The sequence below is a fragment of the Bos indicus genome, chromosome 16 (genome assembly GCF_029378745.1).
Source record: "Bos indicus isolate NIAB-ARS_2022 breed Sahiwal x Tharparkar chromosome 16, NIAB-ARS_B.indTharparkar_mat_pri_1.0, whole genome shotgun sequence".
Lineage (NCBI taxonomy): Eukaryota > Metazoa > Chordata > Mammalia > Artiodactyla > Bovidae > Bos > Bos indicus.
The window spans coordinates 77,999,737-78,020,599 of NC_091775.1; the positions used below are offsets into that span (position 1 = coordinate 77,999,737).

The 20,863-nt window shown below is 41.1% G+C and overlaps 1 protein-coding gene across 2 annotated transcripts in view; it reads left to right on the forward strand.

Annotated features, from left to right (window-relative positions):
- The window catches only part of NEK7 (NIMA related kinase 7), a 138,293-nt gene extending 117,979 nt beyond the window's left edge, over positions 1-20,314 (forward strand). For both annotated transcript variants that reach the window (XM_019976442.2, XM_019976441.2), the window contains 2 exons: positions 3,828-3,941; positions 17,424-20,314. In XM_019976442.2, the coding sequence (XP_019832001.1) occupies positions 3,828-3,941; positions 17,424-17,534 (225 nt within the window). In that variant the 3' untranslated portion in view covers positions 17,535-20,314. The remainder of the gene's footprint in view (positions 1-3,827; positions 3,942-17,423) is intronic.
- Positions 20,315-20,863: the final 549 nt, after the last annotated feature.

Below are 20,863 nucleotides of genomic sequence, written 5' to 3' on the forward strand. Positions count from 1 at the left end.
AATATAATTTTAAATTGTTTCCTTTTGATCAGAGTTTAATTTCTTAAATGTTTTTTATGTTAATATAATGTTGCTTCATAATCTTACTATAAAAATATACATTTGAACATCTATTAAAAACCAACTTGCCCATGCATGGCTGGAGAGATAACAATGGAATGGATTTAAAATATGAAAGCATGGTAAATATCTTTATCAATTTTTTTAAAACTTTTATGTAGAGTAATTCAGCTTTCAGGATAGTTTATAGAGAGATAATTCTTCTAGGTTATTCTTCTAGTTTAGTTTCTGTGAGTAACACTTTGTATTGGTAAAGCTCGGTGAAATTCTCTCAACTGTTCTGCTGGTGATAATTTATCAAAGAAAGATGGAATTATGTAGACAGGTCCTCTAGCAAGTATTGCAGTGTGACAGTTTGGGTGAATAGAAGAAAGCATGCTCTGAGCACGTTTGATACTCGTTATAGAGTAATGGTGTAAGAGAAGGCTCAAGCCAGGGACTTCTTTAATTGAATGGTAATTTTCTTCGGAATGTGGGCTTCTAGTCAGTGCTGTTCACTAAACATTAGCCTACATCTACTCTTTTAATAAAATAAAATGAAGGAAAATAATACATGGAATCCTTTTCATATTTTAAGACATAGAAAGGAAGTCTAAAGTGGATAGATAGAAACCAGTGTATTTGTTACTATTTTCTGTCTCCTGTCTTTCGGCTTAAATAAAATATGATGAGATCATGTATTTTAATTGTTCCACCTTTACTTGGAAGTAGAGCATCAGAAGGTTTTTTAAAATGTGTGTCATAATCTTTAATTATTGTTTACAGATTGAAGGTCAGACTTCCTTAATGTAAGGAACCTGAGATTATTGTGTTCTTCCTACTAAAATAACAACCACTTAGGAGCTTTTAAATGTTCTTAAAGAACATCCCTGGGATAATTTTTTTAAGAAAAGTTATGAATTAGTGATAGAATAAAATACATGTTTGTTTGTATTCACTGTTCACATGAGATTAAAAGAGGTTTATGCTCAGTAATATTATATTCTGTTAATAATTTGGTACAGTGTTGCACTGATTTGACTATGTTGTTATTACAAAGTTTAAAAGGCACTTTGTACATTTTAAAATATTTTATACCTACTTAGGCAACCTTAGATTCTTTCAGGCCATAGTCTAATAAATTATCAAAGCAACATTTTCCCTTTATATACCTCAAAGTAAACTGCAAATTGGTTTCCACTAAGGACAGTAAATTTAGCAATGAAAAAGAAAAAGTTCTGTTGTTATTTGAGAAGTCTGCATAATTCTTTTAGAACCAGGAGATTCCCATATCAAAACTGAAATAATCCTTCACATTATGAATTTGCCTTTGAGAGGCAGCATCCCATTTTTATGTATACTTTAAATGATAACCAAAATAAAAATTATTTCTTTGGATGCTCCTACATTCATGCGTATTATGTGTTGGGAATGATTTTGAGTGAAAGCATTTAATGTGTTAACATTAGTTTTCAGCTCAGAGCATCTTCCCAATTGTTCCATGCAAGTCATTGGGAAGAACTAGAATTTTTTCTAAGGATTTAATTTACTTTGATATTGTATCTCTTTCTAATATAATGTTAATAAAAATGCCCAGAAGTTTATCTTTAAGAAAACTGGTCATAGCATTTCCTAGACATTTTCTATTGTATCCCACTAAGAATTTACCATTCACAACGAAGGAGTGGGAATCCTTTTTTGAAAATGTAATTTAAACTCAGCAAATTAGACTTTCAAATATTTCTGAAACCTCACACACACACACAAAACTGGCAGTACAGTTTTAATTGATATGCAACAAAGTAGACTTTACTAATTAAAATCAAGATGCTGTGCTTTGGCTACACGGACCTTTACATGGAAAAGTAGGTTTTACACATTTCCTTTATTGTTCAGTGCAGCAATCGCATCCTTCCAGGGTTGTAGGTTGGTGGCTTACAGTTCAAAAAAAAGAGAGAGCTGCCACCAGCCCCGAAGACAGACAGTGGGCTCTCGTCCCTCCGACACCCCTAGAATACTAATCAGGGAAGTCGGACCCTGGAGGTCAGGGAGCAAGTCAATCATTCTAGCGATCGTCTCAGTGTGGAGGATCAAATTAGCCTGAAAAATTCAGCTGCTGGGAGGAGAGGGCGAGCAGCTGTCAGGGGCAGCATCGAGATGCACTAATGAACCAGATGAATAGTGCAAAAGCTTGAAAATAAAAACAGGACAGTTGACATTTTTCATCTGTCAAAGCAGGAGATGCATGAAAATATACTATTCCTGTTTAACTCCTTAGGGGACGTTCAGATTTTTTTTTTTTTTAACACTGCAGTATTGAGACAAAAGTACCGTAATGAGCTCCTGGCACATGATAACGAACACACGTACGTTTACTTAGGGTTTTTGCAAACACAAGGAGACAACAGTTTACACACAGTGTTTTTTTTTTAAGGGGGCATCTTAAAAGATTCTGTTTTATCACAGAGTGTCCTCGTATCTTAACAGAAGACGTAATTATTATCGTAACCGCTCTTCTGGAAATGTCCTCTCGGATGGAGCATTTTACACGTTTAGGGACACACACCTGGTTTGGGGATCTCTCGTCATGGGGAACACCTCTTCTGAAGGTGGTTTGGCAGGAGTTGCAGTGAAGAGCTGGTGGGCAGCTCTGCAGGCCCATATCCCCCAGCCCCGCGGTCCAGGCCGGGAAGGAGTTAAGCTCTGCCGCAGCCCCGACAGATGAGAGCCATTTTCAGCTCATCCCATCCCTGCTGACGCCCACCGAGGAGCCCTGCTCGGCCCAGCATGTTGCACGCACGCCTGGCCTGTCTGGGGAATGTACACATTGTCCTTCCAAAATCAAACTTATTAGCACATGTAGAAAAGGGTGACTGACTTGGGGGCAGCCTTGCACTCCGTGTTGTAGTCGCGCTGCTGCGGTTCAGAGATTTAGGAGGTTTGAACAGGAGGCGAACATCCTCAATTGAATCTTGAGTTTGTAACCCCGCTTACTGCAGTCCTTGCTCGCACTTGAAATGTCAGGTTAGAACCTGGTCTTAAAGTTAAATTTGATAATGTCTTTTTTAAAGTCCTTCATTCTTCGAGTGTTCCCCCCCGACCCCGCATAAAAATCCATTTGGATGCCTTGAATTAGTGGCCATGACTCCTAGGGCTTTTAAGCACGTTTAGTGTTTCTGAGACATTGTCACAAAAGGAAAGGAGTTCTGATTCACTGTGAACTAGTTTGAGTATCAGAACATTCAGATTGAGAAGACATTTTTTTATTTCAGAATAGCCTTTTCCTGCAGAGACTGTCGTGAGAGATAAAATGCTGTGTGTACCGGTCCCTAAACCATTCCTGGATTATACTGCAGTTTTGCCTCGTTTCATGTTTGTTGTATTTTAACCACTGAATGGTTGATGTTACACCATTCACGTCTGTTTGGTCATGAGATACACTAGTTGTTCCTATTGCACTGTATTTACAAAGAGTCCTAAGTTATATTATTTTTGTAATACTGTTAATGCTGCATAAGTGTGTGCGGGTGTATATGTAATTCTATGCTAACCATTTCTCCCTTCTAGGAAAGTTTAAATGTTAAAAATAATAACCAAAAATTGAAGTAAGACATTTTAGGACTTATGAACTAATTCTCTGAAAAGGATGTTCATGAAACGCCAAATGCCTGGAGAACTTTATTTAAAATGTTTGTAATTATCCCCTCCCCTCCAGTGTCATATGCTCGATGAAACCTCCTTTAAAGTTAACGTGTAAGTGTATCAGTTTCATTGGGAGCGTTTTGCAGATGGCAGCGTTACAGAGTCCTTTCTATGGTGACAAGATGAACCTGTACTCGCTGTGTAAGAAGATAGAGCAGTGTGACTACCCGCCTCTCCCGTCAGACCACTATTCAGAGGAAGTAAGTCATCTTTCAGTTCGTGTGTCCACGTTGTTCGTTTTGGTAATGCTTGCATTTTATTTGGGGCCCTTCTCTATCCCATGATGCACATGCTGAGTGTAGGTGGCAGAGAGAACACCTTCATTCCACTTTCGTTCTCTCGGAGGCTTGGCTGTTAAAGAGCTGCCCACAGTTCATCCATCACATGGAGAGGAACCCCACACCTCATGCAGTGTCACAGTGGGTGTAATGGGAACAGTGGCTGACTTCACCGCCTCCTGGACACGGCGCCCAGGCTCTGGGTGACCAGCACGTCCAGTGTCCCTCCCCATGCCCACGGTCTCAGAGCAGCTATGACCTCCTCTTCTGGCATAACCTCCCTCCTGCCTTTGTTTTCCCAGAATGGAAGCAAACATCTCTCAGCCGCATCTCTCTCAGCCCTGTTCCTTCAGCTTTATCCGTGCTCTTTTCATTCTCACCAGGCCAGTCCCATCACCACCTCCCCACTGCAGTCAGATTTCTATGGGAAACGTTTGAGGTCATCACTGTAGACGTGGTAGCAAAGTGCCTTGGTAGGAACTGAAAGTGTTAGCAGACGTTGCCCAGTGAATATCGGAGTGTGGGTCCCTGCTTGCTTTGGGAACCCATTGAAATGAGTTGTTTGGCCTCCACCTGACATCCGGTGTTCTCCTGAACAAAACATCTCCCATTTTTGCCTAATGCATCATGATTTTTACCAGTATTTGAGGAGATACTGCAGAATAGCAGTGTCTCAGGTTAACTAATGTGTTCACATAACTCTTTGGACAGCTCACTGGGGACCCACCCAGAGAAACTACGGTGTCAGGGACCTGCTCATGGGCAGCAGGAGTTCTGCCCAAGGAAAATGGAAAGGGGCAAAGGGAAAAAAAGGAAGCAATTACAATGTTCACCTTTCAGTTGGTCTTATCACTCTATTTCAAAATGAATGCGGTTGGTTCTAGTTTTATATAAGGAAGATTGAGTCCATGTAACTTGAATAATGAAATCTCTATAAAGAATTTTTAGCATATGGAAAAAGCGCTCATGGTCCTAGTATGTTGAAAGTACTTTTTTCCCCCGATCGTTTGACACTGATAATCAGTGACGCTTGGATGTTTTTGTTTCGCAGCGCTTGTGTTCAGGCGCTTAGAGTAAACTCTTACAAGACAGTGCTGGTCATTTCAGAAGCGTTATCTTTATTTGATGTTAATGCTATTATTATGTTGGCCATTTTTAATTACTATTTTGGGTGTGGAATATAAATACGGCATTTCACAAAACCGGCTCCAGCACTCTGCCCACAATCGAGGGAGGGTGTGAACAGTTGTGCAGGATGATGGCGAGGGTGTCAGGGGCCGCTCTTTGTTGTGTCATTCACGCTGTCTCCTCTCTTCCACGAAGCGCATGAATATTTCACGTATCTGCATCCTCATCCGCTATTCCTCTTGACTAATTTTCAGACCGTCTGCATTTGCATTTCACATGGTAGCTGATGAGGAGATGCCCGCGCAGCAGCGGAGCCTCAGCAGGCGGTTACCATGGCGACCTCCAGCCGGATTTTAATGATGATGCCGCTGGTGGTGGTTGAAGTCGGCCTGCCTGCAGGGCTACTTCACTGCAGCTAAGTGTGAAGTTGGATTCGCGGGTTCTCAGCCAAGGGGCACGTATCAAAGTCTGGCCCAGACAGAAGAAGGTCTCACAGTTGGGAAAGGAAAAGAGAGTCCACTTTTTACTTCCCTCCATATAGTTTACCAGTCTTGAAACGAGGTATAAAGCAAAACGCATTATATGATGTACTTACCAAAAGAAGCTAGTATGGTCCTTCAGATTGGTAAATTCTGTGGCTGCACAGCAATAAAATAGAAAGCTCAAGTACATAGGTAAACAGGGAAACTAATTCTTATGGAAGAAATGAGCTACAAAAAATATAGACTAATGATCTTACTTTAATCTGTTCCATCATGTAGAGAAGTTCCCAGAACAAGAGCTTTGAAATGCAGATGTGCTGATAAATATTTTCTCTCCATAAGCAGGAACTCGGTTTGTTTGGATGATTATTATTCAGACTTTATGGTAGCAACAAACCTGAACAGATGCCATACTGCCGTACTTCACCCGAGTCTTCAGTACTCCTTTATATGGTGTGCCTTTTAGATCTTCTAAAAGTCCAATTTTCTTTCTTTTTTAGTATGGCAAAAATTTAGGAAACAGTGAAAAGTGAAATATAGTTTCTAAACAGTAAACTTTTAATTAAAAGACCAGTCCATTAGGTGCCAATTTTATAACTCAGATGGCAGCTGATGCTGTATCTGTTGAAAACTGAAACTTTTAAGCAAAATTAATTTCCTACCAGATACCTGTTTGAAAGCTTACCAGTTTGATTTAGCTACTGCTAAATTTTTAAGGCCCCTGCCTGAAGAGGAGACATACAGGGAACATTTTTGTTCATGAGAATAAAAGCTGTGCCTCCAACCAGCCTCGACTGGTAGGAGTCCTGAGGAGCTCTATGAGGTCTATTTCCAGATACAGGCGTTCCGTGGGGAAGAGCTCAGAGCTTAAGAGCTTGGGATTTTTACATTTCTTATAATCTAAGACATAGATTCACGTGAGCGTTAGAAACCAAAACTGAGAAGTATTGCTAGTATTCTTTGGAAAAATGATGTTGTCTGTCAGATCTTTCCTGTTGAACTGTGCTATTGTAATTATGTGCAAATGATTAGGGTTCTCGATTGAAACATCTCAGCTGCACATGACTGGTATTTAGAATGTGTATTTTAGAGCTCCCTAAAATAATAGCTTTATGATTTTTGGTGATCAGTATTCTTTTCTAGTAGTGATCTCATCCATGTATAATAGGGAATTACTGTACTTAATAATAGAAATACTGGGTTGAAAAGGTGGATATTTTCCCTGAACTCTCAGTTTTAATTAAGTTTAGTATTGTTGGTAATTCAGGAAGATCCCCTGGAGAAGGAACTGGCAGCCCACTCCAGTATTCTTGCCTGGAGAATCCCATGGACAGAAGAGCCTGGCGGGTTAGTCAGTCCACGGGGCCTCAGAGTCAGGCACGACTTAGCAACTAAACAACAGCAACAAAAATTGTTGGTGATGAAGAAATTAACATCAGTGCAGCAAACAATTTTTGAATATTTACTGTGTCCAGGGAGTCCTGATTCCCCTGGGCCCTCATAGTCTGAACTGGGTTGAGCTGCCCAGACGTTCTGGTCACAGCACCCTCTCTTCTTTCCTGAACTCCACCATGCAGGTTCTATCAGAAGGCCCAGGAATTCCCATCTTTCTGTGGGTGCTGTTTCCTCTTGTTGACATGCCCCACCCCCTGTGCCTTATCAGGTGAACTCATTCTCTTTAGAACAAAGCCTGGCCGTTGCCTCCCCCTTAAAGTCATCCTGCTCCCCTTTCTCCACTTCTCAGGCCCTCTTCCCTTAGCAGTCACACTGCTTTATAATTCCTTTTTTTTTTCCTTTGAGGTATAGTTGATTTACAGTATTATGTAAGTTTCAGGTGTACAGCATAGTAAGTCACAATTTTTAAAGGGTATTTGTCTTTCTCTTCCTGACTTACTCTCGTACCATAATACCCTCCAAGTTTATCTATCTTGTTGCAAATGGCAAATTTTTTACGGCTGAGTCGTACTCCATCGAGTCTGTGTATCTAGTCTACATGGCCCGGTGGCTCCACCTCCAGACCTGTCTAGCTCCTGTGCCTGAACGGCAGTGACTCTTTTCATCTGTGTGTCTCTAGGGCCCAGCACACTAAAAAGGTTCAGTGATTGATCAGTTGACGGAGAAAGTGAGTTAAAGGCATAAAAGAGAAAAAGAGTGAATGAGCCAATTAATGTCAGTGGAATGAGTGAGGGAATGTTCTTACAGAACCCTCTAGGTAGTGAGGAAGAAACTACTCAAAAGGCAGGTCAGGACTGTGATGTTTCTTTTATTGATACTACCTGCAAGTGGTTTTTTTCAATCTTGTAAACAAGCTATACCATGTCTAGAATGCCCACGTCCATTTACTAGGAAACAAGACGGGTTTGTTCCCCTTCAGCTCCAGTGTTTAGTTTCTCTGGGAGACACTGGCGTAATCATCAGAATTATACATTTTTCACTCTTGTTTACTAAATTATCTCAGGAAAATCTAAGATTAAAAAAATAGTGAATAGTCATATTGAAAATCATTTAGAAAGTGCACACCATGGTTCTCTATTGAGCTGGTTCTTTTTAATCAATATCTGAAAGTCTGAGCATTAACACCACACAAAATATATATTTGTCTTTGCTTTTTTTTTTTTAATTAAAAAATCCTAGCTAGCCTAAATAGAAAAGACACAGGAAAAGTTGGAGAGAGTTGTGCCTCAGAGGTTTGGAAGGAAGTTCTGAAAAGTTGAGTAAAGAGTTTGCAGATGAAAGTTAAAAATGGAATTGAGTAGAGAGAATAAGAGTGATCTTGCTCTGTGAAAACAGAGTAGGAAGAAACTGAAGATTTGAAAAAGTACTTGGTGAAAAAGAAATTTAAGCACCAATTAAAACATGGTGAGGTGGTTCAACCTTTTTAATGAGGTGGATGGTGACCTGAACTGTTAGGCAGATGCTTATCTGTTTACTAGTAACTTTAAATCTATTAATGTAAGTGACAAAGACCTTTGCAGAACACAGTATTTGTGGTTATCTTGTAATTGTATTTTTGAAAGCTTGCTAATTTAGTAGCTCTTATTACTTTTATAAGTAAAAAAAAAAAGAAGCAAAATATAATTTTGGAATTAGAATTATTAGAACAGTAGTCATTTTTCACATTATTTAATGCCTATCTTGTACATTAAGTGTTTGTTTTGTGGCTTTATATCTCCATCCCACAGATAGAAAAATTTCTGTTTCTATTAAAACTCAGTTAATGAGACTACTTCTCAAATAATGCAATTAATCCTTTAAAATATCAACCTAAAAGGTCTAGTAGAGAATGGATGGAGTCTCATAAATGTTCACCTCAAAAATCATCTTTTTTTCCTTTCTTTTTTATTACTTCTTCCATTATGGTTTTCTTCCTTCTTAGACACTGTCCCTTTCTCTCCCCCTCCCCGCCCCCCTTTAAGTTAGAGAAATGGAAGGCAGGAGAGGAGAGTTTTTTCCCAGGACAGCTCAGCAGTACACACTGGACATGTTCTTCCCCACCACTTCACTCAGATGAGTAAGAATTTCCAGCATCATTTTCACGATTCCTTTTTTTAAAAAAAACTGAAGCAGCATTGTGATTGACACGTTGCGTTGCAGCTGTGCAGCAGAGTGATTCAGTTATATGCATGTATATTTTCCAGATTGTTTTCCATTATAACCTGTGACAAGATATTACGTGTAGTTCCCTGTGCTATACAGTAAATCCTTGTTGCTTATCTGTTTTATATACAACAGTTTATATTTGTTAATCCCAAACTCCTAACTGACCCCTCGTCCTCTCCCTTTTCCCTCTGATACCTGGACGTTTTTTGTTTTTTGAGGAACCTCCATACTGTTTTGCAGAGTGGCTGCTCCAATTTACATCCCCACCCACAGTGCAGGAGGGTTTCCTTCTCTCCACACTCTCTCCGGCATTTATCTGTGGACTTTTTGATGATGGCTATTCTAACCAGTGTAAAGTGATACCTCATCATGGCATTTTTCATTATTCTTGAGATTACATAAGTATTGATTTTTTTCCCTCAGAGTATTTACAATATAAGGATTAAAAAGCTTGGTCCTTGCTCTGCTTTATTATATATGAATAACAAAATAATATATTTTGAGTTGAACTAAACTGACCTCAGATAGTTATAGGTTATTGCAGAGTATAAATATATGGCTTTAAATAAAATTGGAATACTGAGGTTTTTTTTTTTTTTCCAGTGTGTGAAATCACCATTTTCTTTCACCCACATAAGAACTTTGTTGCTAAAGAAAGAAGGTCTGCGGCAGTATTTCTGTTTCACACCTGAGCCGACAGGGACCCAGCAGTATCAGAGGGAACCCTGAACTCCAGGGCGCCCTCTCAGCACCCATTGCTTGTGCCAGGGCAAAGGAAGCACCCGAAGGGGGCTCTCGGGTCACATGTGGTCCCTTCCCCGCGCTCTGCTTCCCTGGGGGCGCTGCAGTTCGCTCAGAACACCCTTCCGCCTGGTAGTGGCTCAGCCACGTCACACTGAAGGGAAGGAGGGAGGGAGCTTTGCAGAAGGGCAGGAATGATTTTTACATATCGGAATATGTGGAAACAAGTACATGTTTCAAATAAGGTATCAGAAATATCGATCCATAGCTGTGCTGAACAAAAAACAAAACCTTTTACAGTGTGTTGTAATTTTACCGATGCTTCATTTCCCAAATGGTTACCCTTAAGGAAAGTACCGAATGAAAGCTTTAAAAACCATAACTGGTTTTTTGTTTCAAATAATTTATTTTCGGCTGTGCTGGGTCTTCGTTGCTGCGCAGGCTGTTCTCTAGTTGCAATGGAGGCAACTCTCCAGGTGCAGTGCGTGGGCTTCTCCTCGCTGCGGCTTCGCCTGTTGCAGAGCTCGGGGGCTCCAGAGCGCAGGCTCGGCAGCTGTGGTGCACGGGCCTAGTTGCTGCGCGGCTCGTGGATCTTGCCTGGGCCGGGGATCAAACCCACGTCTCCTGCATTGGCAGGCGGATTCTTTACCACTGAACCACCAGGGAAGCCCCATAACTGGTGTTTTAAGCTGGCACTTACAAATAATTTCTCTTTATATATAAAATTCAGAATATGCTTAAAGAGGCTTTTTAAGAAAGTTGCCTCATTAACAAAAAACATGACCTTTGTTTTAGCTTGGAAAAGAGCTACTTTACGTAAATTTTTTAAAAAAGTGTCAGGTACAGATTATTTTTGCATACTTTGAAATTTAAATCTTTTTATTCATTTGATCAGTCTAATCATTCTATAAGAATATTTAAATGAGACACTATAGGGCACAAGTAATATTTGGAAGTACATCTGTTTTCACAAATATTTCTCTAGTTCTGATAATTATGTAATTCATGCTAAGTTATATGAGAATGTTTTACTTTATTTCTTAAAAAAGTTTTGACTACTCCAGGTCTTGGTTGTGGCGTGCAGGATCTAGTCCCCTGACCAGGGATCAAACCTGGGCCTCCTGCCTGGGGATTGAGGCGGCAGTAGACCACCAGGGAAGTCCCAAGAACCTTTTCCTTTAAAATGTAGGAGGATATCGAACAATAATAAATATAATCTCTAACCGTGCCATTATTTATTGAAGTTAATACTAATCGCCTCAGACACTATTAGGAACATTTGATTTTCCTTCCTGAAAACGGTTTTAGGAAGTTTGATACACCCACCATTTATAATATCAGTTGACCACCTTCCTTCACTCAAAGTTGCCATGTAAGAGTAGATCTTTAAACTTTGAATGTTTCATTTTTGTTTAAAAAAATATATAAGCAGGTCCTTTGTTCACTTATGCTTCTGAAGCGACACTGGGGACTCGCTCCTCTAAGACGAATCCAAAGCGGTGCCCTACATTTCACGCATCCTCTGGGATCCTGTGAAACCATTAGCTTTCTGTAAGACACTTCCGTAAGTTTTCAGAAGACACTGAGTGATCAGCTGCGGGCTGAAGCCATCGCGTCACCTCGTAAGGATTCTGTGTAGGAAGGCTTTCTCCCCTCCCGCCACCTCCCAAGTCAGTCACTGGTGACACTTTGGCCTACGCACCGAATCCACCTCCTCATTTTGTATAAACATCTAAAGCTTGGACAGCCAGTGTGTGTTGATGCATTAGACCCACTTTGGGGGGCTGCAGTGTGTCCTGGGCTCAATGGAAACGGGGTGTGTCTGGGAGGCGGATGCATCGTAATTGGTCTCAGAGGGACGGGGGTGGGGTCAGAGAGCAGCAGTGCCCAGAGCCCAGCCTGCGTGCCTGTCGGGAGTCGCCTGTCGGGAGTCGTGTCCCGACCCAGGGCCGGGCTGCACACAGCACGCTCGTCTTCATCTGGACATGGCTGATCTCCCGACATCGGGGACCGTCAGCACTCCCCTTTTAATATCTCTGGTACCAACCTATATGCTTTGGTATTTCTTTACAAACATATCGATCAGTCTGTATTAGCATTTTCTTTTTTTTATTGAAAATATTCATTTATTTCCATATGACTTATGACTTCATAATCCTTTAGAAATGTCAGAGCATTCACTTTATTTTTACTTTATATGACTTTTCTCATTTAAATTTTGTGTTGCTTTTTAAATTTCCCTTAATCATCTGAATTAAAGTTTTTTCTTCTGATTTTGTAAAGACTCCTACAAATTCAGACCTTTACTTTTTACCTTATTTTTAGCTTGTTCTATAAAACAGTTTAAAAACAACACATGTTGTTTTAACATGTACATGTTTTTATAAACGTGTAAAGTAATGCAAATTCAAGTTTTCTTAAGATAATGTAAACTATGAAATGTCTTTACTTACATGAAATGTTTTACTTATTCCTGTTTATTTTTATGAACCTAATATCCACTGATGTGGGAATTACTTCTACAAAGTAATAAATGGGAAGCTAATTCCCTCCATTCAAACACAAAATTTCTTTGAGCAAGTGATTACCTGACAGTATTATGAGAAATTAAAGCCTGACATGTAGGAATATATATAAAAATTTTTAAACTGATTATATGAACAGATGTCTTCATTAACCATACTTAATAATGTAGTACTTAGAATCATGTCAAAAGGTTGGATAGTCGTTCAGGATTTTTAAAGTAATTTTTTGCAGAGGTTTTCAGGAAGATAAAGGGTTTTTTTTTGTTTTTTTTTTTTAATGTAAGACTAACACTGAGAGCTCACTAAGATGATTATTCCTTTTTGATTATGTAATGTCTGTCTGATAGAACACGTAGAGGCTTTTTTTTTTTTTGGATGCGTCATGTCACGTGTAAATTCCTAACCTGGTATAAAAAAATGGTTCCATGTGAAAACTCAAGTACATTTTCTCTGGAGGCAGTCACTGTCACTTTAATGAGTGAGGTCACTCTAGTCAGAATATGAATCTGAACAGTTTTGTGTCACGTAAGGCCCTTGTCTTGATGTTGGGCAGAGCCCTAGAGAAGATTTTTTGGTCAGTTTTTAGATGGGAGCTGGCTGTGAACTGTGAGGGCGACCCATTCACTTTAGGAACCAGACGAACCAGCGTCAGAGCTGGCATCTTCTGAGAGTCAGACCGCCTGTTGTCGTTGTTGCTCAGTCTCCCATTCGCGTCCGACTCTTGGCGACCCCGTGGACTGCAGCATGCCAGGCTTCCTGGTCCTTCACAGTTTCCCGGAGCTTGCTCAAGCTCATGTCCACTGAGTCCGTGATGCCATCCTACCTGCCTGCCTTTGCCTGTTAGAAGGTCACCCACCTTTGTGCACAGGTGGCTGTGTGGGAGCCTGCAGACCAGGTGGGGTTTCCCTGGGGTAGGAGAGCAGTAGTTTTAAAAGTCAGGTGTCTGAAGCCAGGCCGCTTCGGTTCCCGTCCGGCCGGGCCCCTTAATGCCTCTGTGACCTTGGGATGTCGCTCCCTGCACTCCATCCTGCAGAGAGCTTCTGAGTTGGATCCAGTTGTGAGAAAGGGCAGAACTAAATCAGCAACAGCTTTCAGGAAATGGTCCTCTCTCTGCTCTGGCACCGGAAGCAACTTCAAAGCCCCAGAGTTACCTTGTGACACATGGAGATGCCTTTTATCTGAACATGTTCAGGAGATGGGGTTCCAGTTGTCCCCTGGAAACTTAGAAATAACTGCCAATTCCTAGGAGCACCTCCATCTCGGCAGTGTGGCCTCCAAACTGCATAAAGTGCGCCCAGAGCACTGAGTGAGACAGCCGGCCACGTTTAGCTGTTTAACAATTAAAGGCTGGGGGCTGTCAAGCAAAGGGAAGAGTTTTTCCTCATTCTCCAATTAATGACTGCTTAACCCCAACTGCCATCTCTCAATGCCATTCCTATATTCTGCTATGTGGGCGACTGTTTTATCCTTGTCTCCATCATGTCAGAAGCACATGTAACTCTACCATGTCCCAGAGATACTGTCCTTTCGTATACATTAAAGAAGGGTGAGAAGTGACCTTACTTGCAGAACTTAAAATTGTTACTTGGTATGACAATTTTGCATTTTTAAAAATCAAAATTATTAAAGGCATAAAACTTGGCCCATGGCCATTTGAAACATAAAAGTAGTTATTTGTTGTGTTTTTTCCCCCCATTTCCTTTGCCAAAAGACTATTGAAACTGGCTCCCCCTTCCCCCAGCCCCTGCTGGGTTAATATGTCTACTGAAATGTATCTTTAGAATAACCAATAGTTATCAAGTATCAGAGAAACGTCCCTCAAACTAAGAATACGGGTCTGGGTAAATCTCCCATAACATGCTTACAGTCCACCTTTTTTCATAAAGGATTTAAGCTGACTTACAGTAGAAGACACAGGTTAGTGGTTATTAATACAGAAACAGAAGTCAAGTTCAGAACCAAGGGCAGAAGGGCATGTAAACACACCTTCCCTCTCAGCCAGCAGAGTGGCTGCAGCACATCTGCCTGGTTTCGAAGGAAACAGCAGATCATGTTTTTAAGGACGAAAGTGTACCTTCTCTGTCCCTCAGAGAAGATGGAGTTTTCTCCTGCTGAATTATGATGGGAAACAAGCAGATCATGTTTTTAAGGATGAAAGTGTACCTTCTCTGTCCCTCAGAGAAGATGGAGTTTTCTCCTGCTGAATTATGATGGGAATATCACCTGTAAGGGTCTGTGAGTAATATATCCGGCGTTGGCTTATCCCAAGTTACTAGGATGAGTGGGGCTTCCCTGGTGGCTCAGCAGTTAAGAACCTGCCTGCCAGTGCAAGAGACGCAGGTTTGATTCCTGGGTTGGGAAGATCCCCTGGAGGAGGAAATGGCAACCCGCTCCAGTATTCTTGCCTGGGAAATCCCATGGACGGAGGAGCCTGGCGGGCTACAGTCCATGGGGTCACAGAGTCAGACACCACTGAGTTGACTAAACGGCAGCATAAGGATGAACTATATTTCTTACTGAGTCTTCCCTAAATTCCCGTGCTGTTAGCGCGTTTGACAGGAGCTATGTATCATACCTCTCAATACTCTTCAGAATCACATTTTTGAATATTCAAACCTTTGAATATTCGCTCCACCATTGTGTATCCCTTGACAAGGACTGTGGTTATGGGTTCTGTTCTGCTGATTCAAACAGCAAGGCAGGCTGACACCTTTGATCGAAGCTGAAGCGTCTCACCACTCTGCTCACCTGCTGGAAGTCAGACCAGCCTCCAAGTACCTGCATGAAGTCCCTGAGATGTTAGTGTCTCTCCTCTGGGTAACCACTTCTCATCCCCCAGTATCCACCGTTTTCTCTCAGAACCCAGAAACTCATCTCTTCAGTGGAACTCAGACACACCTTAACCCAGTAGCATCCCTTTCCAGTGGTCGTGATTTGAAACTAAACAGTGATCGTCTGTAATCTTGGCTGCTTTCTCCTCGTGGCAGAAACAAGTGAGGGCCGAGCATCCGCTACAGTCGCTTGGAAAGTGAACCGTATTCTAAATTATTAGGCAGGAAAAGTAAGGTTTCTTGACCAGCCTGAAGGGTGTGGCACTTTTGTTCAGTCAAAAACCGGCTATTGCATCTGCTTGGATCCTGGTTACATAGAATGAGTGTAGGACAGTTACCCTTTCTGCTCCTTTTATCATTTTTATCTCTGAACAAGATTTCTGACCGCTAGGTAACCTGTTGGAAAACAGTGTCTTTTTATATATAAGTTTCAGTATAGATACTTTTCCTCCTGTCTTCTATTGTGTGTACAACTGAATGTATTTGTTTTTATTTTAATGGGTAAAATGCCAACAACCTCTTTCTGATTCAGATCACTGTAACACAAAGGCTTGTGTACGCCATACCCCTCAGGATGTTGAATGCTTCCCCTGTGCCACTGCAGACAACAGACCATGACACCCTTGGACCCTCCCAGTAGGTCTGCTGTTATCATCGGCATCTTTGAACTCCCAGAAGTGAAGCTGACTGTGAAGCTTCATTCTGATAGAATCACATCACTTGAGGGTTAGCACTGGAAGAATCCTTACAGGTCGTGTGCTCCAGCCTCTGTCCTGAATTGATGTAGAAACAAACCTCTCCAGACAGTGCCTTGAGCCTGCGGGCGTCCATGGGCTCCTCCCTTTCCATCCCCTGGGGGCCTCCTTACACATACCTTCTTTCCAGCTGACTCTTCTCACTGGCGGTGGGCTTCTGTGCTGTTAACACACTCAGCCCACAGATTTTAGCATTAGTTTCTTTTTCCTCCAGATGAAAAAAATCTTGGTGGAAGTTGAAAACTCTGTAATTTGATAATTTAAATTGTCAAACAATAATTTGATAATTTAACTATATGCCACTATGTCGAGAAAGAGTAATGCAAGTTTTCGGAGTTATGAGTAATTTACAAAGACATACTTAAATGCTAGGGCTTCCCTGGTGGCTCAGATGGTAAAGAATCCACCTGCCAATGCAGGAGACCAGGGTTCAATCCCTGGGTCGGGAAGATCTCCTGGAGGAGGGCATGGCAACGCGTATTCTTGCCTAGAGAATCCCCATGGACAGAGGAGCCTGGTGGGCTACAGTCCATGGAGTCTCAAAGATTTGGACAGGACTGAGCGACTAAGCACAGCGCAGCACTTGAAGGCTAAGGAGTCTGGTCCTTCCTCTTGATTTGGCTTGTCGTGAAAGACCATATTGTGAAGACACGTGGTTCCATGAATCACAGCAATTAGAATTAAGAATCAAGTGCCCTATTCTTCAGTCATTGGCTCTAGGGTCAGATGGAAGGATATTTTCTTAACGAAATATACTTTTTTCTGTGATGTAAATAAGTAAACCTCAGTCCTCTCATCTATAACATGAGGACATAAGTGCAACTTCATACAGTTGAGAGAGCACTATTTGTTACTTACCTTGCTTATAATTTATTATTCTTAGTTTGAAGGAGTGCTTTTACTATAATAAAAAACATTTGTATAAATTCCGATGTACAACAAGCTGGTTATTAAAATTTAAACTTAAAATGAACGTTGTTGTAGTAAATTCTAGATCAATGTGTAGAGATCTATAGTCATTAATAACTTGGAGACATGGAGTGTAAAACTTACTGTCTCCCGTGACTGCCATCCTCCAATCAGACTTTGCTGAAAGATAATCAGGTCACCAGAAAGCCACTAGATGGTGGAGAACACTCTTCTCTTGACCTGAACACTCACCAGTAAATATGCTTCTTAGAGCCTTCAACTAACTAAAGTCACTGATGGCGGTCACATATTTCCAGCCAAATATTTAGCAGCACACGTGCATTCCTGGTAAACCCAGAGCTGTGCAAAGCGTGTTCCTGTACCTCACCACCCGGAGTGGTTCCTGAAGCAGGTTGTGTTTTCTTCTCCGCAGCTGCGACAGCTGGTGAACATGTGCATCAACCCAGACCCTGAGAAGCGGCCGGACATCACCTATGTGTACGACGTGGCGAAGCGCATGCACGCCTGCACCGCCAGCGCCTGAGCGCGGCCGGCGGAGTGCGCAGCTCGAGTGTTCTTGAGCAAAGCGCACCTCCTCCTCCTGGGTGTTAAAAGAGTCCTACTTCAGAGCTAACGTGCTTTGAATCCTTAACCAGTTTTCATCTAAGCTTCATTTTGTACCAATTTAAGTCACCTTCCCGCAAACCCCAGTGACTTTGGAGTAGTCAGATTGCATGTTAGGAGAGCAGACGCAACACAGTGGTTCTTAATGGCGAAAGAATTTGTAGAATGATTGCTCGTTTTTGTGCTGATCAGTCGTGTCCAGGTAAACTCTCAGTGCTAAACACCGGCGATCTGGCTTGGCCCCATCGGGATGAAGCCCGAGGATGGTATCTGAGCGCGCGCCTATGTGCTGTCCGGTCACACGTGGACATGTGAGATGAACACAGTTTTAAACTTCTGTGACTATCTTATTTTTAGAGGTTTGAAGTATGTGTTTTAGTTCTTAGCATTGTAACTTTCAAATACAATTCTTAAAGCTAAATATACACATGAACTGTATTTTTGTTCATGAACTATTTGAGAAATTTAAAATCCTTAGCTTATACATTCAAAATGCGACTATTAAATGTGAAGAGATTTGGGGACAAAAATGTGAGTCAGACACTGAAGAGTTTTTTGCTTTGTTTTAGTATCTTTGATATTCTCCTTGCATTAAAATGGTATAAATGAATCCATTTAAAAAGTGGTTAAGGATTTGTTTGGCTGGTGTGATAGTAATTTTCAAAGTTGCACACTGCCCAAGGCTTTTTTGTGTGTTCTTGCTCTTTGTACATTTGAAGACTATTATTTGAATAATCCTGCATTACTATACTTCAGTTCCTTTATGAATTTAAATGCTCTACTCATGATTGTGCACTATAGTATATAGCATATGTTTTTATTCATAGAGTTTATTGAAATTCTGATTGGTCCCCTTCTGAAAGTTTTTTATATTCAAGTTACTTTCCTATTTATATTGTACATGAGTTTTATCCACTAATGTTTCAGATGTTCTGACAACATTATAGCCTTAAAAGAATATTTGGTATGCCAACACTTTTCCTGGAAGGAAAACATTTTTTTAACTTTTTAAAATTTGGGCTACCCTGTGTGTGTGTGCCCTGTCTTGTTAGAAAGGAAGAGGGGTTTGTGTTGTCCTGCGCCTGTGAACGCTGATGCCGTTTCAGTTCATCCGACAAGGTTGCAGATTTAGGATATGTTTAAAGAAGTGAAAACTAGCCACTACCGCAGCCGGAAGTTTTATGAGCTAAACATCTCTGTTGAGAAGCTTCTAGCTAAGTACTGTGTTTGTGCCCGAAGCTGCCCAAGGCGGTGTAGTTTACTGGAGCGGGCAGAGTTCAGTACCCGCCGTCCTGGAGACGTTTGCCCTGGACGCCTGCGCGTTAGCGGTGATCCACTCCCACACGGCCGCGTGGCCGTCACCACCTAAGGACCTCCTGCCGCCACGGAACCCGCCCAGTGACCCTGCCGACGGGAACCCCTCGTGCTCAGAGAGCACCTGCCCTCAGCCCATATAGCTGCTGGTTTTGTTTTTTCCATAGAAGTATTTTTCTTACAATCATTTGAATACTTTTATTTGTAAACATTTAAAATGTACAAAGTGTAGACGTCTTGTTTTTCTAAATTTAATCAGCTACAGTATCAGTTGTGAATTAGGGTGATTTATCCCAGTGCAGGCGGGGGAGAGCTGGCGGCTCTGCACCCCAGGCTGCAGGGACACCCAGGGCCCCCGGCGTCCCCACGCGCGTCTCCAGAGAATTGTCTCTGTTGACCTTAGTGTCCTGTTCATTTTAATGTAATATGACTGATGGAGATGAGATGTCCTCTACTTGGAACAAATGTGCTCCTTTTTCTTGCAATCTTTAAAAATACATCCATCTAAAAGCCATTAGCTGGACCCCTCACAGGACTTCTAAGCAGAGATTTAAACTTTTAAGTGAACCTATCTGCTAGAAGGAAATTGGGAAGAATTTAATGATCAGGGTAATCTATTATTGTTTTCTACATGTGGAAACTTTCTGTCTTGGATATTTTATCTTTTTTTTTTTTTTTTAATCTCAGTGTTCACATTTTTCTGGAAGAAACCACTGTGCACAAAACAAATTTTAATTCTGAATATTTCAAAGAATTGTGAAGATGAGAAGTTTTAATGTTTTATAATCACCTATGAAATGTTCTCTTTGTATTTCTGTTTATAAGTAAATTTTGTATTGATTAAATAAAACATTTGACTTGAAATGAGGAACAGTAAATGAAAGGTACATCTGATTTCTAACTCTTATTCAGACTTTGGTACCAGTTCCCCAGGGCACACAGTGGGGTGACCTTGGCCCGCGTGCTGAGGCCTAGGAATGGGGGACGAAGGGTATCCCTGTATACATAAAGTGCTCAGCGGTGTGCACTGATGGTGAGTTCAGTGAGCTGTGATGGCCACTCCGTGACTGCTTACCATCCTGCATAGTCTCCATTACAAAACACCGTGCTTGTATGCGTATACACTGCAGGTGTTGCTGTTAACATTTGCATATTTATTTTAACCAAAATGTTATTCATATTAAATGTTTTTTCTTTAAAATGAATGTATTATGTTTATATCCCACCAATGAATAATCTTATGCCTCATATTTCAATAGTACTGTAATATGAACTTTTGTGAAATACTTTTATTTTGTTATGCTTCAAATACACATACTACGAAGACTCTGTTGTTAGCTTTGAAAATTGTATAATATCCTAATAAAAATATAAAACTAAAAATAACCATAAGTTTTTCACGTATCTGTGATTCCCTGCACCCGACCCCCACTAAATTCTACTGCTGTTTATTTCTGTCGACAGTCAACCTACAGAAACAGTTCTTAATTCGTTTCCATGAATTATTTCTTTATCCTTTTGGAGATGGCTAAATATTGCAACAGTCGGGGGGTGACCATGGAGGGCTGACAGACCCTAAGAGGGAGGTCTTTCAATATGCATTAAACTAAGGCACAGCTTCACAGGTCCCTCTTCTCTTTGATACATCATTTGCTGTCTTTGAATAAGAAAAATTTCTCAAAACTTGAAAGTGTCTAAACTTGAGGCAACAGATTCTCTTCCTGTCACTGTAATATACCCCTACTGATGGTGCAGATGGTTTGAATGTTCTTTTCACATAATAAGTAACAGTTGCTGCCATGCCTGGAAACTCTGAGGCTGAAAGATCTTAATGGGATACAGTCTGCTGGGCTGGTGGTAGAGTGATCCGTACACGTCAGGATCACATTCCAAACGGTGAAGAAGAGCCGGCTTTATAACCTAGGACCTTTATGA